The 19691-nt window shown below is 41.0% G+C and overlaps 2 protein-coding genes across 4 annotated transcripts; one reads left to right on the top strand and one right to left on the bottom strand.

Annotated features, from left to right (window-relative positions):
- Window positions 1-5237: 5237 nt before the first annotated feature.
- LOC131972284 (uncharacterized) lies at window positions 5238-11637 on the bottom strand. Of its 3 annotated transcripts, none has more exons than XM_059334094.1 (4): window positions 11568-11637; window positions 8857-8912; window positions 8500-8668; window positions 5238-6917 (listed from the first exon to the last, which is right to left on the bottom strand). In XM_059334094.1, exons 2-4 carry the CDS (start codon window positions 8899-8901, stop codon window positions 6556-6558), a joined length of 576 nt encoding a protein of 191 aa, XP_059190077.1. In that variant the 5' UTR covers window positions 8902-8912; window positions 11568-11637; the 3' UTR covers window positions 5238-6555. The 3 variants fall into 3 exon arrangements, with proteins under 3 accessions (XP_059190077.1, XP_059190075.1, XP_059190076.1); XM_059334092.1 differs by lacking the exon at window positions 11568-11637 and adding an exon at window positions 11313-11560; XM_059334093.1 differs by lacking the exon at window positions 11568-11637 and adding an exon at window positions 11421-11558.
- An 826-nt stretch (window positions 11638-12463) lies between these two features.
- On the top strand, window positions 12464-19346 carry wdr6 (WD repeat domain 6). Its single transcript, XM_059334085.1, has 7 exons — window positions 12464-12721; window positions 12960-13079; window positions 13317-13481; window positions 13788-16467; window positions 17484-17561; window positions 17821-17937; window positions 18162-19346. Exons 2-7 carry the CDS (start codon window positions 13010-13012, stop codon window positions 19168-19170), a joined length of 4119 nt encoding a protein of 1372 aa, XP_059190068.1. The 5' UTR covers window positions 12464-12721; window positions 12960-13009; the 3' UTR covers window positions 19171-19346.
- Window positions 19347-19691: the final 345 nt, after the last annotated feature.

Below are 19691 nucleotides of genomic sequence, written 5' to 3'. Positions count from 1 at the left end.
CAAAATGGCCACCAGCAACGCCTGTTTTCTTATGAGTGACAGACATAATGTGATATTTTAGACATATTTACCATATATTGTACTTGGTAAATGTCTATAGGATAATTGAAAAGTATCATTTCATATTCAAGATGGCTGCCATTTCCCAAGATGGCAGCCGTCACTTGTATGACGGTCTGATATGTATGATGGGGGAGGTCTCCGACTGGGACAGAAGAGTGATCTGCTTCCATGCCTTTAACAAGTTCACAGTACATACTCAGAAAGTCCAAAGGTTACCTGTACCATTGTAGATGGGGCAGCCATCATCCAGATGCTGAAACCAAGTTCAGTAAAAACCTTCAGTGACTATGCCCATGGGATCTTCATTCCATATCTGACCAGAAAACTTGAAAGTGTGTCCAGGCTTTATCTGGTGTGGGACCTCTACTTGTCTGATTCTCTGAAAGCTGCTACAAGAGCAAAGCATGGAACTGGGATTCAGAGACATGTGGTAGGTGATGTAGCCATTCTCAGGAACTGGCCAAACTTTCTCAGAGTTGACAGCAATAAGACAGAATTGTTTGCCTTTCTCTCAAAAGCTCTGCTCACATCGTTACTGCAGGAGGACAGACAGCTTGTTATCACTAGTGACATAGAAGTCCTTAGCAAGCCACCACTCCCAGATAGGTCTTCGATTGCTCCTTGTACACATGAGGAAGCCGATAGTAGCATGTTATTACATGTAGCCCATGCAGCAAGAAATGGCCATCATAAGATCATGATTCAAACAGTTGATACTGATGTTGTGGTGCTAGCTGTGGCAGTGGCTCAGACTCTACAACCACGAGACTAGCAAAGACGAGCTTTGGTTGGCTTTCGGAACTGGAAAGAGTTTCCAATACTTAGCAGCCCATGAAATTGCAGCAGGGCTAGGACCTGAGAAAGCACGTGCGCTACCACTGTTCCATGCAGTGACCGGTTGCGACACTCTGTCAAGCTTTGTTGGCCATGGGAAAAAGACCGCGTGAGCTGTATGGACTGTGTTTCCTGAACTTACGCATGCCCTGTTGAAACTGTCTTCAGCCCCAACTGAGATACCACAAGAGGTAATGGCCACAATTGAGAGGTTTGTTATCCTACTCTATGACCGAACCAGCACATGCACAGAAATAGATACGGCAAGAAGGAAGTTATTCGCCAAGAGGCACAATGTAGAATCAATCCCTCCGACCAAGGCTGCCCTGGAAGAGCATGTCAAGAGAGCAGTATACCAAGGAGGTCATGTGTGGGGTCAAGTGCTGGTGTCAACACCAGAACTACCTTCACCGTGCAAATGGGGTTGGTCAAAGACATCTGAGGGAGACTATGAACCCTTCTGGACATGCCTACCAGATGCAGGCCAGTCCAGTTATGAACTTGTCTCTTGCAAATGTAAGAAGGGTTGTGTTGGGCATTGCAAGTGCAAAAAAGCTCAGTTGCAATGCACTGCCCTCTGCTTCTGTGAAGGCGAGTGTGAATAGTCTTCCTTGTGATAGACCCTAGATTTGGCCTCACTTAACATATGTCTTGTGAGATAGAGCAAATATTCTCAGAAATTCTACATTTGCTAATTCAAATTATGCATCAAGAAAAATGTATAATTTGACACAGAGTTTATGTGTATCTAACCAGTCTGGAAACAATGGCGGCCATTTTTAATTTTTAATGAAAATGTCTAATCCAAAAAACACATTAGCAAGCACTTATGGTAATTAATTAATCAAATTCTGTGTACAATGTCACATTATATCCATCACTCATAAGAAAACTGTTGTTTCTGGTGGCCATTTTGAAAAATGGCTGCCATGGGCGCCATGTTGAAAATTCATGATGCCTCCATATCCAAATCTTTTCAGTATGCCTTTGGCAATATATGTACCAAATTTCATGCTTTTATCACAAACTGAACGATTCTTATACATATTGGAGTCAAGCTGCTGGACTACTACTGCTTGCCATTTGTTTTGCCTCCTTCTGCTGTCCACGCTTTGCCCAACTTCTACTTGCCACCAGTTGCTGCATTGTGGACTTATAAAAAATACTAACTCCTACCTTTTTAAAGTGGGCAGTCTTAATATTGTGTGGCGCAAGGGGTTATTTTCCTTTTTGTTGTGTGTTTGATTAATCTTTGTTCCCCTATTTTTCAGTACTGTTGTGTTTGATTAGTTTGCTTATTTGTTTGTTTAATTACCTTGTTACTTCTCTTATATTGTGTTTGACCACTTAATTTATTTAAGTTGTCATTTGGTTTGATTGTTAACGACTATACTCATTTCAGTTTTGTCTGTTGTTAACTACCTCAGTGATATTTGATTTAATTACCTTATCCTTCTTTTTGTGTTTGGTTGATGTATCATTTCTTCTAATTGATTGATTGATTTTATTTATTTTCATTAAAGCTATTTTTGGTTGATTAGCTTATTACTGTATTTCTTTTCTGACTGTTAAGTTATTTTGTGTAGTTTAGGTTATTTTGATTTTTGAGTATATTGTGTACCCAATATTGTGTTTTGTCAATTAAGTTCCTTTGTGATTTTGTAGTTTATTTGAATTTCCTTTAGTAATTCAAATATTGTTTTTGTTTTGAGAGTTCTTCCCCTAATTTTCGTTTCTTGTCTCAGCAGCTGAAGGCCGAAGGTGGTGGGACGGGTGACGTTGGTGGCGGGGACCCCCCTTCTTGTGTGTTGTGCTGTTCACCCCCCTGGTTTTGATTGGTGCACTGACGTGAGAGTGTGTGCGTGTTTGTGTGTGCGTTGCATCACGTGTGAGTGGGGTGACTCTTCCAGGGCTCCCTGGCTGTCCGTGCGGCCCATTTCCCCCTGGTAAGCCTCAGCTCTGAGTTGGCCCCTATTTCCCCTTATGCCAGTATTACGTATTTTTAAAAGTGATTTTGAATCTTAAACTTGTGAAATAAAAATAATATTATTGTACCTGGAACACTGTCTGTTGCTTATAGGTTAACGAACCTGAGTGCCTTAACTTATATATTCTATTCTATTTCAATTCCCTGGGTGAAACTCCCAGGGTGGCGTTGTCTGGTTTCTTTGTACTCACAACTGATTGACTTACACCTAGAGCTCCGCTTGCCACAATATAATAAACACTGTTAGTTTTGGAACTGGGTTTTGTTGTTTTTTTCCAGGGGAAGAGACCTGGTTCGGACTTCATGACCTGTAACTAGTCTGTGTGTATCAGGAACAGTTAAAAAGTGAACCCAGAGCACTGTAACTTCACATTTCTTGACTTATCGTAATAAACTTTTGTTAAACTGAGAACTTGGACATCTCCTGCTCATCATTCCCCATCAACGACTGCGCAGAAATAATTGGTGAGGATTTTTTGTTGTTGGAATCAGATTATTCAATTTTCAGGGTTTCCTCGTGCAATTTTTCTAACACTTGGTACAATTATTTTCAATGTCCTCCTGAGGATAACCTTTTAAGGTTTTATTGATCGGGCCGAGGTGGCACTGTGGTGGCAGTCTAATTTCATATTTGGTACCGTGGCCACACTATAACACTTAAGGCAATGAAATTCATAGGGGTGGTATAGACTGGCCCCTGTAACGCACACACCCCGACGGCAACCTCTCATTGAAAAATAAAAACTCAGTCAACCAAATAGTAAAGTGGTCTAGCAGACTGATTGGTGAGCCACAGCTCAACGTGGAGACCTTGTACACAAAACAATTACAGCGCATTACTGGTTCAATTTTAAATGACAGTTCCCATCCATTGCACACAGAGTTTCAGCTCCTCCCCTCTGGGCGTAGGTTTACAATCCCTAGGTTTAGAACAAACAGACACAAAAACAGCTTTGTCCCTGCTGTGCTTTGCACAGGTGTTTATTTATTGTTGCTTTTATGTATGTATTGACTAATTCTATATACACATTTTAACCTTTATCTACGTTTTTGCAGCCTAAACATGTTTTATTTTATTTTGCTGTTTTATTTTGTTTATTTTTCTGTCTTTTTTTTTTTTGCTATTCATATTTTAGTTCACATCAATATCTAAGTATAGTCTGGACCTGTAAGAACTTTTAATAATTTTTAATTTATTATTTTTATTTATTTATTTAACTTCCCATTTCTTAACTACTACTGTCTTAAGTTGAATGATGTGTGATATGTGCCTCTTTTGTGTGTGTGTATGAGGACTCTATACTGCAAACAAAATCTACCTCTGGGTACAAATAAAGTAAATAACATAGATAAAAAGATTTTAAAAAACATGATAATGATAATGAATTTCATTGCCTTAAGCCTTATGGTCTGGGCACAGTGCCAAATATTAAATTAGACTGCCACCAGAGCGCCACCTAGGGGCCGATCAATAAAACCTTCAAGGGTTATCCTCAGGAGGGCATTGACAATAAGTATACCAAGTTTGGTGTTAAATCGACCAACCGATTTGGAGATATAAAATACTTCAATTTAAAGAGCGCCACCTAGTGATCATCGGCCAAAATGTTTCACAGAGCCTCAGGGGCTCATGTGGAAGTACTAACCTGAGTTTCATGTCATTCAGACACACCAATGTGGAGATATGCAACACTTCGTGTTTTGTGTTGAAAATAGCGCCACCTGCAGGAAGTTGTTATTTAATAACTTGAGTATTGTTTGGGTTATCAAAATTCTTTTTATAACTTTTTGTTATGAGGGTCCATAGATGCTGTGTGCAAAGTTTGGTGCAAAACGATGAAATTGACTAGGAGTTCAAAAAAGTAGGTTTATGACATTTCGCGAATTCGCGAAAAAAAAAAAAACTCTAGGCGAAAATGGGCGTGGCCTATATCACGAGATTCAGCACAACTCAGTGAATGCGTGGATATAAGGTTTTTCAATGTGTGATAAAGTATGTGGGAGTTATTAGCCAAAACGCACTTTCCTTTATTATAGCACCACCTAGTGGTGGAAATTAAGGATGACAATCGATTATAAAAATTTTCGCCAGGTGTGACTTATATTTAAAGTTTCATGAGTTTTGGGGTATGTTCAGACAGTGAAAAATGCGATCATTTGGGAAGAAGAAAAAAATAATAATTTGAAATACAATAGGGACCTCGCAGGTCGTTGCCTGCTCGGGCCCTAATAAAATGGAAATAGGTACCTCAAAATTGCACTTAAGTACAATACTTAAATCTCAGTTATTGGTCTAGTGACTCAACTGACACAAATCTCTGCTGCCAGGTCCCAAAAATCAGCACGGCGTAACTGCAGAAATGCAAATTTATTTACAAAGGAAAGAGTAACTTTAAGCATACATGTTAACATGCAAAAGAAGCTATGCAAGTAAAATCATGATAAAAGATTGTCTATTAGAAATTATGTTCCATTCCTACATCTGCAGTTGAAATCTCAATACATTCTTTAAAATGACGTTCTCTCTAAAATAAGGCTATAACCTTTACAGACATTATCAGCCTTAAACACCAATGAACATCTCATCATTCTGAAAACCGAAGACACATTGTGATAAATGACAGAACAGGATCTTTGTAATTTAGATCTCAACTCTTCTTTTCTACAACATGTGCAAAGTATTTATGTGTCATAGCATTTCCATGTTCTCCTGTAGCTCTAATCGCACCACATTTTCACTTGGGTTGATCTTTAATCTTGTGCCAAGTTTACTTTTATTCTTTGAGAAAGCATATTTAGATAAAGAGGGATTGTTTGACAATTTGGAATACTGGTAATAGTCTACAAAAAGGTTTCCTTCCTTCCAATAACTTAAATAATCTTACTTGTGCTTTTAAGTAACTTCTACTCGAGTAGCATGTTGTCATATGTTTCCAAACTCCACCTCAAAAGAACCAAAAGGCGCGTTCCATTAGTACTTTTCCCTCTAGTGAGCCGCTATGGGTGTGGCTTGGGAGAGAAGATCTGCCCAAGATCCACCCAACTTCACCGTTAACGGCTCAGAAAGTACCTGCCTAAGGTATGTACTTTCTGAGCCGCTACTAACTCATCGACGTTGATTGGATACGGCTGAGGCAGGATATGACATGAGTAGAAGTCGACACAACCACAACATAGCAGCGCCATTCAAGATAATCAGGAACAAGAAACAAAAGAAGAGGAGACGATGGACAAAGGAAAAAGAAAGACAGCTGACAAGTCGGTCTGCTGTCAGCGTCGCTTCACTGATGTCACGGTCAAAATTGTCGCTGAATAATCACGTAAGTGTCGCAAAACTATTTATGTCACATTAGAACTACGTTGGCTAGCCGCTACAAAAGTTCCTGTATGGTAACAGAAGCCGATGGGAACTAACTAGTGGGCGTAGCCAAAACACTCAGCCGCTTTCCAAAAAGTACTCCGTGGAAACACGCCTAAAGAAGTCACACTCATGTAGCAGGAGAAGTAATTTGCCCTCTATGTGTAAGAACAGCTGATTTAAAGCAATTTATAATCCCCATTTTGCTTTAAAATATAAAACAACGTATAAAAATAGTAAAAGTTATATGGCATATAGACAAAAGAATACAAGAATGACACAAGCACTAGTAAAAATCAACAATTAAAACAGTTCATCCTGTTGGATTAGATGTTTTCTCCTCTTCGTCGCCGCTGCTGGAGGAAGACGGCGGCACATGCTCGCCCATCCTCTTTAGCTTGGCTTTGTAGTACGCCTTCTTCATCCTGAAGGCCTTCTCCTTCTGCCGGACTGCTTTCCTCTTCTCCCTCACCAGCTCCTGCTCCCATGCCAGCACCTTCATCCTGTTCTCCCACTCCAGGATCTTCATCTGCTGCTGCTGCTCCAGAGCGTCTGCTCTCTGCTGGTGCTCCAGCCTCGACAGGTCTAAGGAGTCCGGCTCGATCGGGCGGCGGGTCGCTTCCTCCGCCTCGCTGCCTGTCTGGTGTTGACGCGGGCTGATGACACGTGAGGTGCCTGAGGTTCAAAAAAGGTCAGTGAGGTCAACCCTGACTGCATTGTTCCAATATCTATTACATGACACTTGTAGTGCCCTTATGAGGTTCAGCAGAAGGACTTTGGCCACAATTTGGGAGAAACAGCATGTTTTTTTCCTCCTTCTGCTAATAAGCTTCTGAACACAGACCTTTCATATTTTAAGTGACTGTTATTTTAGAGCCGTTCCTCCTCCTGGTTTTATATGGTTTTTATGTGATTTTCTTTAATGGTTCATATTGTAACTTGACCCTCCCACTATCCCAAGCTCCCAATATGTTTCCTTTAACTTATTTATGACCTATTTTCTTGGTTGTCTATATGGATGTATGGACTGGGAAAGCTGCAAATAAATTGAAAAAAAAAGTCTTATTCTGATTGTTGTCTGAAACCATGGAAAATATCTTATGTGAACTATTTTTGTTGTTATCATTATATTTGTCCAGACAGATGTATCTTTAGTTGTACCAGGCATTAAAATGAACAAGAAATTGAAGAAAACAAGGGTGGTCTAATATTTTTTCCATGACTCTATGCTCTCTGGGCCCCACAGATGTGGAAGATTGAACCATTTTTTTTGCTTTGAGCACTACTGATTTCTACTTTCTAACTTCCATGGGAATGAATGGGGCCTGTTCTCTACTCTATCCGGTTGTCTTTATACATCAGACCCACTGCCACACCTCTGAGGTTCCAGTGTAGTCAGCAGGGTACCGGATAATGGATAAATGGGCCAAGACTTCCTCTTACAACCGATATCTGCATATGATTCCAGATAAATAAAAAATAAAAAAGCTAAATCCTCCCCATATCATCGTGGATGGGTTCTGAGATTGCATTTCAGCCAATGTCTTATGCCTCTTTTGCTCTCCACACAGGCTGTTTACCTGCATTCAACCAAAGCCCACTCATATGTGATAAATCAATAATCTGTGTGTGGTATTTCCAGTGTTTCAGGAACTTTTGATGAATCTAAATGGCCAACTGTTGCTGATTGGTGAAACAAACAGCCTCATTCACTAAACAAGGAACTGCCGGGAGCGACTTGTATCTAAAGATTAGGACGAGGAACAGACATTCATTGTAATATTTATTTTATTGTATATTAATGTTGTAAGCTTCTAGTCCTATGCCTGCACATGTATTCCAACCAGAAATGTACTTAAATGGACAAAGGTAAATTAATTAAAACACATAAAGTTCCAGTAGAATATTCATCAAATCTAATGCAGACTGAAACATTCTCTATTTAAATTATATTTGATTTAACTTTATCGTCACTGCACTGAGCACAAGTACTGAGGCAACAAAATACAGGAAACCAAATGAAACTACTTCCTCCTCGTCCTCAGTCATGGTAACCTAAACAGTGATCCAATTAAGCTAAAGCGTATCATTCACTGCCGTTTACATGACAGTTTCTTAATTAGCAGTACCGTCTCCATACTGGAACACAACATATTCACTTCAAAGGTCACCAATATTTGCCAACAGAAAATTCACTGAGCGAGTGTATCCAGGCAACTAATACTGTGGCAGCTTGCAGGGCTGTATGTGTGTGTACCTGGTGCTGTGAAGTAGGCAGCAGGAAATATCACGTCCTGCAGCTCTGCATTGTGGGAGGTGGAGTTTGTAGTAGGGCTGTGGTGCAGATCAGTCCAGTCGCTGCCTGATATTCTGTCCAAGGCGTCACGCTGGATGCAGATGGCAACTTGTTCTTTGTGGTCTTCAGTCTGGGAACAAAGTGTTTAAGTGATTAAATATCAAACATGTCACTTCTAGCATGAATATTAGTTTATGAATCATAGTTATCCATTGGAATGAGTTGTTCCAAGTGTTTTAATTATGTTCTTTTGTACAAATTCTGCTTCTGGGAATTAACACGTCAAAATCAAAACAATAATTTAAAATAAATAATTACCAGATTCACGCTGCCATTCATCTGCCCGGCAGCATTTATCAGCATCACATTGCCTCCTAATGAGAAAAAACAGGGAGGGACTGCAGGTCAATACGTTTCACAAAAAATAAGCAGAGAGCGCATCCCTCTGGTAGACGCAGGTACAACATCACCTGTACAGAGACAAACATGTAGTCAGAGATCCTCATGATCTCACTAGTTGCAGTAGACTTGAACATTTAAATGTTAAATTTAGGGATTATTTAATTCATTTCTAAGCTGAATTCCTTATAAATTTAACTGACAAACTCAACATGCTTTGGGGCAGCAGAATGTTAAAGTGTAGGCAGTCTTTAAATGGAGAATTTGTTTTCCAACTCTAATGGCAGCCAGTATCCACCCCACTGAAGTGTCCTTGAGCTGAATTTAATAATCCCTTAAAAAAAATAAAATCAATGCTGTGGTTTTGTAGTTAATAACAATCTTACTGGAGGGTAATGACATGACTAGAAACAAAAAAAGGAGGAACAGAGTTGTTAATTCAGAATAACGGGAAAGGCAGAATCTGTTTAAATAAAAAAAAAAATTAAAAACACTTGAAGAACTCTAATAGGGTCACAGAAATAAAAAAAAAATAGATGCAAATGATGAAGGTTTGGGAAATTTTTGTTTTGTAATTTGGGTAAATAGGGCCTTTAGAGAGACTATTTGGCTTGCTGAAGAATTTAGTCTCTCACTACCATGGCTGTTGTAGTCAGCTGTAAAATACTATGAAACAGTTATTTAATAGGTTTGCCCCAAATTCAGGGTTGAAGCTATTACTATTCATGACTTTTAATGCATTTTGTGCATAATTAAAGTATTTATTTCATGAGGAAGACATCAAGAAAAACTCACTTAAGTAGTTGGAATAATAAAGAATGAAAGTGCTTGAGGTCCAAGGTTGTGTTTGATGAAACCAGACAATGATTTGTGTTTCATGAGAAATAAGATTTAGGTGACTAATTATTTATTTATTTTCAGTTTTCATTTTCAGCTCAGTAAGGTTTAGGTTCCAAAAACACTTTAGGTTAGGTTTAGGAAAAGATCATGGTTTGGGTTAAAAAAAATAGACCTTTTCACAACATTAACCACTTGTTAATGTAAATGTTACACCAGATTTAGTGTAAATTGATGTATTATTTTTGGAATCAACAATAATGGGGCATTTAATAGGTTTACTCTAAAATTAAAAAATAAACATAATAACATCATAATTACTACTACTACAACTTTTATTAATATTACGTCATCGTAAAAATGCGTTAGGCCTAGGTTTAATCAAAACTGCTGGTGAACCTGTAGTCCAGATGTTGTTCTCAACGGAGCGCTTGCTCAAGGACACTTGCTGCAGATGTTTAACTAAAGCTGCTCATAATCTCCACTGTAGATAAGTGTTGACTTCTGTGCTTTTTTGTCATGCAGAAATCGTATATATGCATTACAAGAAAAAAAAGAGTACAGCGTCAGAGGAAAAAGTTCTCTGGAGTCACCAAAAGCACCAAAGCATGACTTCTTCATGACATCCAGACTAGAAAACAAAGCAGCATGGAGCCCTACTGTACATTTACCTCTAAAGTTCTGGCTGTAAATGAGGCCAGCTTCAGTTTGATGATGATATACCAAGTAAAACTGGAGAAAAGGTCAAATATATTGAGTATAAAATGATAGAACTGGATGTAACCCTCTTATATGTTATCTTTGCAACCTTTGTTCACATTTGCAACATTTCAAATTCTTTATTGATCATGAGAGTGTGATAAGTTAAAAAAAATGACACAAAATGACCCAAAAGACACAAAATTACCAAAAGACACAAAATGACAAAAAAAAAACCCACAAAATGACCAAAAACGACACAAAAAGACTAAAAAAAAGACACAACAAAAGACACAAGATGACCAAAAAAGACACAAAATGACCAAAATTGTTACGCTATGCAGACACAAATAAAATAGAGTCACACTGGAATTAAAACCAGAGTTGGATGACAGGATCACACACAATCACAAGATCACATTTATGTTGTTTTTTCTATGTTTCTTTTTGGTTCAAAATGTTGATCCAGTAAGTCAGAATAAAAAATAAATTATTATTAGGTCATATAGGTGAGGTTTTGCTGAAAAAAAATATACCAACATGGCATTTAAACATCTTTAAGTGGTGTATACAGGCAGGATGAAAAGGATTAAAAATGGACTAAATAGCCCAAGACTCCATAGAGTTAAAACGCCAGACAGATGTTTCAAGTGTCACACGTCTAGGCTGTTGTTGCTGCCAAACACACACACCCACCAACAACAACACTGCAACAGCACAACCCACAATTTACCAGCTGAATAAATGACAATTGGTTAGTATCACACACGGTTATTAAACGCGTCTCTTGGCATGCTTTTAAAACAGTTCATCCCGTTCCATAATTGAAGCTAAGCTACCTTCTACTAGCTTGCGGACCGCTGCTTTGTGGCCAGCTCCCCCTGCGTGGCTGGTGAGAGCTGCCTCGCCCATGGTCTGAAGTTTAATTGATTTACAACAGGCCTTACATCGAGCGAAGTGAATGTCCTGGACGTCTTTAACTAGCCAGTCCTTGTAAATTCCCTTTGAGAGCCAGGAGTCCTGAAATTTACATTTTCCAGGCATAGTTAGCTGTGAAGTTAGCTGGACCGCTACCTAACGGCGCAACCTCTTACCTTCCACTGCCTCCTGGTGCGTTCAGGTGTACTCGGAATATCCACGGAAGTCTGTATCACTGCTTTAACCCTCTGGAGTCACCAAAAGCGACAAAGCATGACTTCTTCACCACAACCAGACGTAAAAACAAAGCAGCGTGGAGCCCTACTGTAAATTTACCTCTAAAGTTCTGGCTGTGAACTCCATGTGGCCAGTTTCAGTTTGATGATGATAGACCAAGTAAAACTGGAGACAAGGTCAAATATATTTCGTATAAAATTATAGAACTGAATGTAACCCTCTGATATGTTATATTTGCAACCCTTGTTCACATTTGCAACATTTCAAATCACGTGTTATGTTGGACTAAAGGACTAAAAAAGACACAAAATGACCAAAAAAGGACACAAAATGACAAAAAAAAAAAAAGACACAAAATTACAAAAAAAAAAAACACAGAAGAAGATACAAATTTACTAAAACAAGACACAAGATGATCAAAAAAAAGACACGAAATGACCAAAATTGTTGGAGTTGGATGACAGGATCACACACAATCACAAGATCACATTAATGTTGGTTTTGTTGTTGTTTCTTTTTGGTAAAAAATGTTAGTAGTAAAGTAAATCAGAATAAAAAAATATATATATTATTAGGTCATATAGGTGGGGTTGTGCTGAAAAAACAACAACAACATGACATTTAAACATTTTCTAAGTGGTGTATACAGGCAGGATGAAAATGATTCAAAAATGGACAAAATAGCCCAAGACTTCACAGAGTCAACCAATTTAAATTATATAAAGATAGACAATAGGGGCTTTAAGCGGTGACGTTAGAGGGACGGCTACGGCACATTGCGCTTCCTCATGGAACTTCATGTGATATTCATATAAATGTCTAACATAACTGAAACACCGTCGTTTTCCAGAAACACTTAAAGGCAGCATGGCTTAAAAGCAGTCGTTCACATGTGTCACTGCCTCCAATAGAAATGCAGCTAACTTTTTCTAAACCAATCAGCGTTAAGGAAGCCATCAGTGTAGCCTGATTGGTTTAAACGTGGCACGCTCGGAAGCCAGAACAGAAACACATGGGAACCAGATGGCTAGATGCAAATAAAGATGTTTTAATGCTGATTTGAAACACATTTATGTGGCATTTGAGGCTGTTTGTAAGTATATCGTGTAGCTGCGTTGGCACTGACCAAGAAACGTTACATTTCTTTGATTCGCACTCACCAAATAACATAACCATATTGTCCTGCTGTTAGCTTGTTTTGCTAACTGAAAGGCTAATAGTGACTGTTCTCAACTTAGACTTTCTAACATTTTGATGTTTAAGATGCTGGTAAACCACGCTGCCTGATTGGCATCTTTAATAAATGCGTGTTGTCACTTTATACCTTTCAGGTGCCATTGATAATGTGGTGTCTCTAATGGAGGTTATTAATCATTAAGAGATGGAGACAGCAGCTCTGGTAGCTCCAGTCACAGCGCTGGAGTTCCTTCAAGATGCATTTTTACTGACAGGTAGGAAGCAAAAAGTAGAAGACAATGAAGTTGTGATATTTATAGCAATGCACAAATAAACCTTTCAAAAGACAAACAACAATTTGTCAATTTTACTACAAATGCATGGGCAAAAAAATTGTAATATGTTTTAAGTTCTTATGGAGTGTGCCACTTCTTGCTATTTTGAAAAAAGACTGAAAACTGAAGGTCCATACAGCTCTGCATCCAAAATCTTCTGTTCCCCTTTCCTGACAGGTGAGGGTCCAGTCCTGACAGTGTACACTCTCCAACCTAGCCCGAAAGCCTGCGCCTCCCTGAGTGTGCTCCAACACTACAGAATCCACGGGATAAGACCTAGAAGTCTGCCGGCTGTCCCAACACAGAGCTCTGCCTTGGGAACATATGAGAAAATCAAAGATGGTGAGAATGAGCAGATGTTTGTTTTCACTGTTTTCTTTGTTAATTTCCTCCTGTTGTGTTCAGGGAAGTTTTATTTATTCACTTATATGACAACTTGACTGTAATGATAAGTCTTATCTTGCTGGTGATTTGCAAGAATTTTCATTTTCAGGATAAATGAAGATAGAATCTTGATTCATAATAATAAATGGATAATATCTTTGACTGTGATGGCTAGTTTTAACAACATAGTTTGCACTCAATAGCAGTCCTCTGTTTTTTTTTATCATAAATTCATAACGCCCCCTGTCACCTGTTCATCCCCAGAACTGCGCTCCACATTGCAGCCCAACTCCTATGACCTAGCAGTGTTTGGAGGCAAGGCTGTGAGGCTGGTGAGGCTCCATGTGGATCGTCGGGATGTGGAGCATCTGCACTTGGAGATTATGGGTCCCTTCATGGAGCTCCAAGACTGGGCCCTGGATGTCCGCTGGCTATCTGGAGAAAAACACTCACTGCTCTGTGTGGCTGTAGCTCACAATAGTGCCCTTCTGCTGGACATAAGTACAGGAAAGGCCCTGGTTCAGTGCTCCTGTCTGGAGGGGTGTCTGCTGTACACTGCCCTCCTTCTTGTACATGAATCCTGGGCAGATACCGTCTTAGTAGGAGGGACTGTTTTCAACCAAGTGGTTCTCTGGAAGCCTGGAAGAGAAGAAGACAAAAGTAGCAATTCTGAACACAAAGCTCCAGTTGAGAGACGTCTTCTCGGCCACAGCGGGGTCATCTTCAACATCTCTTACCTGCAGGAGAAAGGATGGCTGGCTTCAGCCTCTGATGACCGCAGTGTAAGGGTTTGGGGTGTTGGTGATTTAGGCGGCCCTGGGGGAAAATGTGGGAACTTGAACCCGGCTTGTTTAAGGGTCCTTTATGGACACCAGGCAAGAGTGTTCTCTGTGTGTCTCTCCCCAGGTAAAGTGTTCAGTGCTGGTGAAGACGGGGCCTGTTTAGTCTGGGACTGGGCCGATGGTGGAAAGGTGGTTCGGACATTAAAGGGACACCGAGCAGGGGGGGTTCGTGTGCTGGCAGTCAGTGAGAGCACAGGAGCCGAAGAGAGATGGGTGGCTACAGGTGGGGCAGATGGAGGGGTGAGGTTGTGGAGGGTGGAAGGGGGTGAGGAGGCAAAGGAGAGAATGGAGGAAGCAGGGACAGAGAAGATAACTGACTTGAAGTTTCCTGGTCAGGGCTTGCCTAAAGTGGTTTGTTCAGCAGGGACAGAGGATAAAAATGAAAGCTGGAGTCAGAGTAAGTTTGTGGTTTGCACTGAGCAAGGTATCATTTACCAATACAGTGATGGGCAGTGGTACGTGGTATGGAAAGGGACTCCTGAGTTTCAGTCTTATTGTGTGATGGAAACAATCAGCGTGAAGCACTCAACACCAAAAGTTAACCTATGTGCTGTGGGAAACCTCAGCGGGTCCATACAAGTCTTCCCCATTTCTCATCCTCAGTGTGGGACTCTTCTCACAGGTGGATCAGGGAAGATCCATAGTCTTATTTGGCAAGAGGCAAAAGAAGGCGTGTATTTGTTAGCATCAGGCGCTGAAGGACTTGTCTATCGCTGGTGTATCAAGGTTGAGTCAGATGTTAACTCCTCTTTGGCTCTAAATGTAAATCTCCTTCCTCCTTTCCTTCTTCCCGCCTGTGCCAAACGCTGGCTGACTGCTGCCGTGCAACTCATCTACACATCACAGAGGTTGCTGTGGGTGTGTGGGGACAGGAGAGGCTCTCTGCTTTTGTTTCAGGATAGGGATGACAAGAGGATGGATGAAGGAAGAAAAGAAGTGGGTGACCTAACGCTGCACCCACTGAGCTGCTTGTTCGGGGTGCATGGAAAACAGGGTGTAACTTCAGTGTATGAATACCAAGGACTGCTCTATAGCACAGGCAAGGACGGCTGCGTGAGAATATTCACAGTGCATCCAACACCACCAGAAAAACTTGAAGAAAGGGGTGTAGAGAACAAAGGAGGGCTTCAGCTGGAGGTTCTCAGAGTCCAGCGGGCCTGTAAGGGCATGGAGTGGCTGGAGAGGGTTTTTATTCTTGAACCTGACATTCGGGCAGAAGAGGAAAAGGAGGAGGAGGAAGAGCTTGGAGAAATATGTGAAAACCACTACAAGACACAGAATCTAAATTTGACCAAAAAGCTTGAGGCTGCAGAGGAGGGGAGCTTGAGAGGAGAAGAAGAACAGACAGAGAACAAGGGGAGAGAAGCCAGGTTCGCCATCATTGGCTTTCATGCGGTACACTTTGTGGTTTGGGACCCGGTGAGGCAGGAGAGGCTGTTAGCGGTGCCTTGTGGTGGGGGGCACCGCTCTTGGAGTCTCTGGCCGTCCAACAAAGGGGTTTGGCCCGGATACGGAGCTCTCGTCTTCATCAAGCAGGGGGCAGTCCTGGCTTCCCACCCCCCTGGAGAGGCAATGAGCTGGGGTGGAAAGGCAGGAAGGAGCGGAGGATGGGCCCTGAGAGAGGGCGTCCATGGGAGGGGGATAGGGTGCATTTGCAGGCTGGGGACGATAAGGGGAATCGGGAATGAGATTCAAACAAACAGTGCTTCAGAAGATGATGTAAATGAGGTGGTGAGAGAGGGAGGGCATTGGGAGATAGTGGTAACAGGAGGAGAGGACACCAGCTTAACCGTCCTGGCCATACAGCCCAGCTCTGGCAGCATCAAAGTTCTCTCAGTTATTACCGACCACATCTCGAGCGTGAGGACAATGACAGCCTTGACGCACCCACAGGGAGGGAGTAAAAACCAGTCCCTCTCCGCCCTGCTGGTGTCTGCTGGCGGGCGCGCTCAGATGCAGTGTTACCGGCTGTTGATCGGCTGGGACAGGCAGAGACTGCTTCCCTCCTGTCAGGTGATCCAGGTGGCCAGTCACCGATTGGACCAACAGTGGGAGAGAAGGCGGAACCGACACAAGACGGTGAAAACAGACCCAGAAACGAGGCAAGTTATTGGTTGATTTCTGCACACTTGTAAAGGGAGTTTTATCCATAGATACATTAGAGGTGTGAATCACCAGAGGTCTCACGGCACAATTTTATCCCAATACTTGAGTCACAATATGATATTATTGTGTTTTTAAGCATTTTGTGATATGGTGAGTATTGTGATACAATATATTTGCGATTTAACTGTTTAACTGCATTTTGTGTCCACAAAATTACAATCAATCAAGAATTGTTTTGTCAAATAAGAGAATATTCTCAGTCTATTCATCTCACTTCAATAGCGCTGATTGAACATCGGCTTTGCCGTCATCGGTTGATGCTATCTCTAGATGATGGCGGCTTAGATGAGCCCACAAGTTTGTTGTATTCCCAAAGTATTTTATTTTCATGCGGCACTCCTTGCAAACTCCATGCGTCGTATCTATCTCATACGTCCTTTCCTTGTTAAAAAAATACAAAATAAGTCCACACATTTGACTTAAACCCGGACGATGCTCTACTTATTTCTATTTCCATCTTTGTTGTACCAACTACTTCTTTCATGTTGACCGCCACCTCTACTGACCTGACCAGAATATAACTCAACGCAACATCTAGTAGTGGATTAAAGTAGCATAAAGTACCATAGAATTCACTTCATATTTTCCATTAATATGATAAAAAATATCGATACTTGGCGGCCATGAATCAATATAATATTAACACGCAAAATATCATGATACTATGCTGTATCAATTTTTTTCCCCCACCTCAAGAATACATGGACTTTTCTTGATGACTACATACACTAGGCAGTGCTGTTTTCTCCTTCCTTTCTTCTTTCTTCCTTATTCTGCTCTTCAATGAGAAAAGTATACTTATAAGAGATTTTTACAATAAAATAGTGCAAAATGTGAGCACTGAAGAAAATCTGCTTCTCTGTTTCACTTGAAACTGAATTTTTTCCCCATGATATTTTCCTTTAAATCTACTTCTGATCCAGTCTTACCAGCCGTGTCGCTATGTTTTCAGGTACATGTCTGTCGTGGTGGTGGATGAGAGGACGGACTGTAGTTTTCTGGCTCTGGCCTGCAGTGACGGAGCTCTCAGGTTGGTCTCTATCTTCCTAAGGAGCTGGAAAAAATTGTATAAAAAAAGTATAAAATCAAAATGTCTTCGGACTGTTTTAATGGTCTCATATAAGTATTTTCTTTCACGAAAATGTGGCTATGATGATTTTTTTTCAATGATGAATGAGTTTTTTTAGATTGAAGATATTTACTCTCCCTTGAAATGCTGTTTATCTTTAACCACTTTCCTTGCTCTCTCCTGTTTTCTGTCTTCTCACCTCCTTTACTCTCTTTTCCAGATTGTTCTCAATGAGTGAAGCTAAACGTCAAATAGATCTGCTGTGGGAGACGTTTCACCACCAGCGCTGTGTGCTCAGCGTTGCCGCCTGCACCCTAGATGATGAAAAAGGCAACAGGTGAGCTGATGTTTATGGTTTTTTTATTTCCAGAACCTGAAGTTGGTAAATGTTGGCACCTACATTACAAGTCATGAGTAGTCTTGCTTTCTAGGAACCCAGCAGAAGCAGACCTCTAACTATTATTACATATATTTTTATTATTTTAAAGTACATTATTTTTGCTCTGTGAATTTATGTTTCAATCTCCCATGTACATGTCTGTATTACCTCCTCTCTCTCAGGTATAAGCTGCTGTTCAGTGCTGCAACAGATGGAAAAATTTCAGTGTGGGATTTGACCGATGCTTCCTCCTTATCAACCGGTTCTTTGAGTAGTGCTCCAACTCCACCAATCCCTTGCCTCGACATTCACGCCCACCAGAGTGGCGTCAACTCATTGGCTGTTTGGGCAGAGAAACAGGGACAACAAGAGGGCGGTTGCCTGGTAACTGTTGCCAGCGGAGGGGATGATGGGCAGCTGACAGTGTCCGTGATCAGGGTGCAGTACCCAGAGGAGGGAAAGACTGGTGGCAGCAGAGTGTTTCCTCAGACTTCTGAGCCTCTGATCTCTCAGCAGCTCCAACCTCTAAACCAGCTTTGTCTTCATCTGCACTCCCAGTCTCACATCCCGCTGGCTCACGCAGCGCCTCTGACCGCCCTGAAGCTCCTGAGCCCAGGCCTCGTGGTCTCCACTTCTTCAGATCAGAGGGTTTGTCTCTGGAGGGTCCGCAGTTCCGGTATCAGCCACATCGGGGCGCTGTGCTCCCACGTTGCAGATGCTGCAGGACTCGCGGTGTGGGAAGGGCAGGTGAAAGAGGAGGAGGGAAATAAAAAGAGGAAAATAAGGTCTGAGTCTGAGCAGGAGATTGCAGTTTTGAGAGGGAGTCAGACAGGATTAAAAACAATGTGTAAGACAGTAGCACAGTTTGATAAGGAAACAGCTGATGAGGCTGAGCATGGAGTCACAAGCAAGATCGGTGACCCAGTTTGTCAAAGCAGTGATGAGAGGGGAGGTGAGACAGCTGGTGAATGTAGAAGTCAAACAAAGACTGACAGCGTGGGTGAGACAGCGAGCGAGGCAACCACTGAGGCAGGTTTCAAGGCTTCCTGTGAGAGCAAGAACAAGAGAGGAAAGACTGGATGGGTGCTGGTCTGCGGTCAGGGCTTCCAGCTACTACAAGTCCAAAATACAGATGGATGCCCAGATGTGGAACACAAGGAGAGACAAGGAGAAAGTGGATCATGGAATTAAAGTGGCTTTACAAAAAAAGACAATATAAGTGGAAATAAAAGCAGTGGTCCAAACAATCTCTTCCCTAATGGACACATTTTATAAAATATTTATAAATTATCTGTGAAATTACTTCAAATGGATTATGCTTTGGAGATTTTTAAATTACATTTTTAATAAAGTTTATTTATCCTCTAGCTTTCAGCTATCTTCCAGCTCATTATTTATGGGGCATTTATTCCTTAGCATGTTCAATAAAGAGTAAATGAAAAACAAAAGTATAAACAATTTGTCTGAAGTTTCAGTAGGAACATCATTACCAAACCTTTGTGAACAGATATAAAGCGGTTTTCTTGAATGTTTCTTAAACTGATTAAAGTTTGTGTAGAAATTAAAGTCTGTCATCCATTTCTAATAGCCTGAAAAAATCCAAACAAATTTGTGAAAGTGTTGGAATCGGCTAAATTTCAAAGCACCAAAAGCATGTGGTGCTCATTAAGGAAAAAATTTAAAATCTTCATTGTTATTACAAGAGAACATTA

Source organism: Centropristis striata, chromosome 5, assembly GCF_030273125.1.
Source record: "Centropristis striata isolate RG_2023a ecotype Rhode Island chromosome 5, C.striata_1.0, whole genome shotgun sequence".
NCBI classification, from domain to species: domain Eukaryota; kingdom Metazoa; phylum Chordata; class Actinopteri; order Perciformes; family Serranidae; genus Centropristis; species Centropristis striata.
The sequence above is the reverse complement of the archived record's forward strand: the minus strand, read 5'-3'. Positions and strand labels throughout refer to the sequence as shown.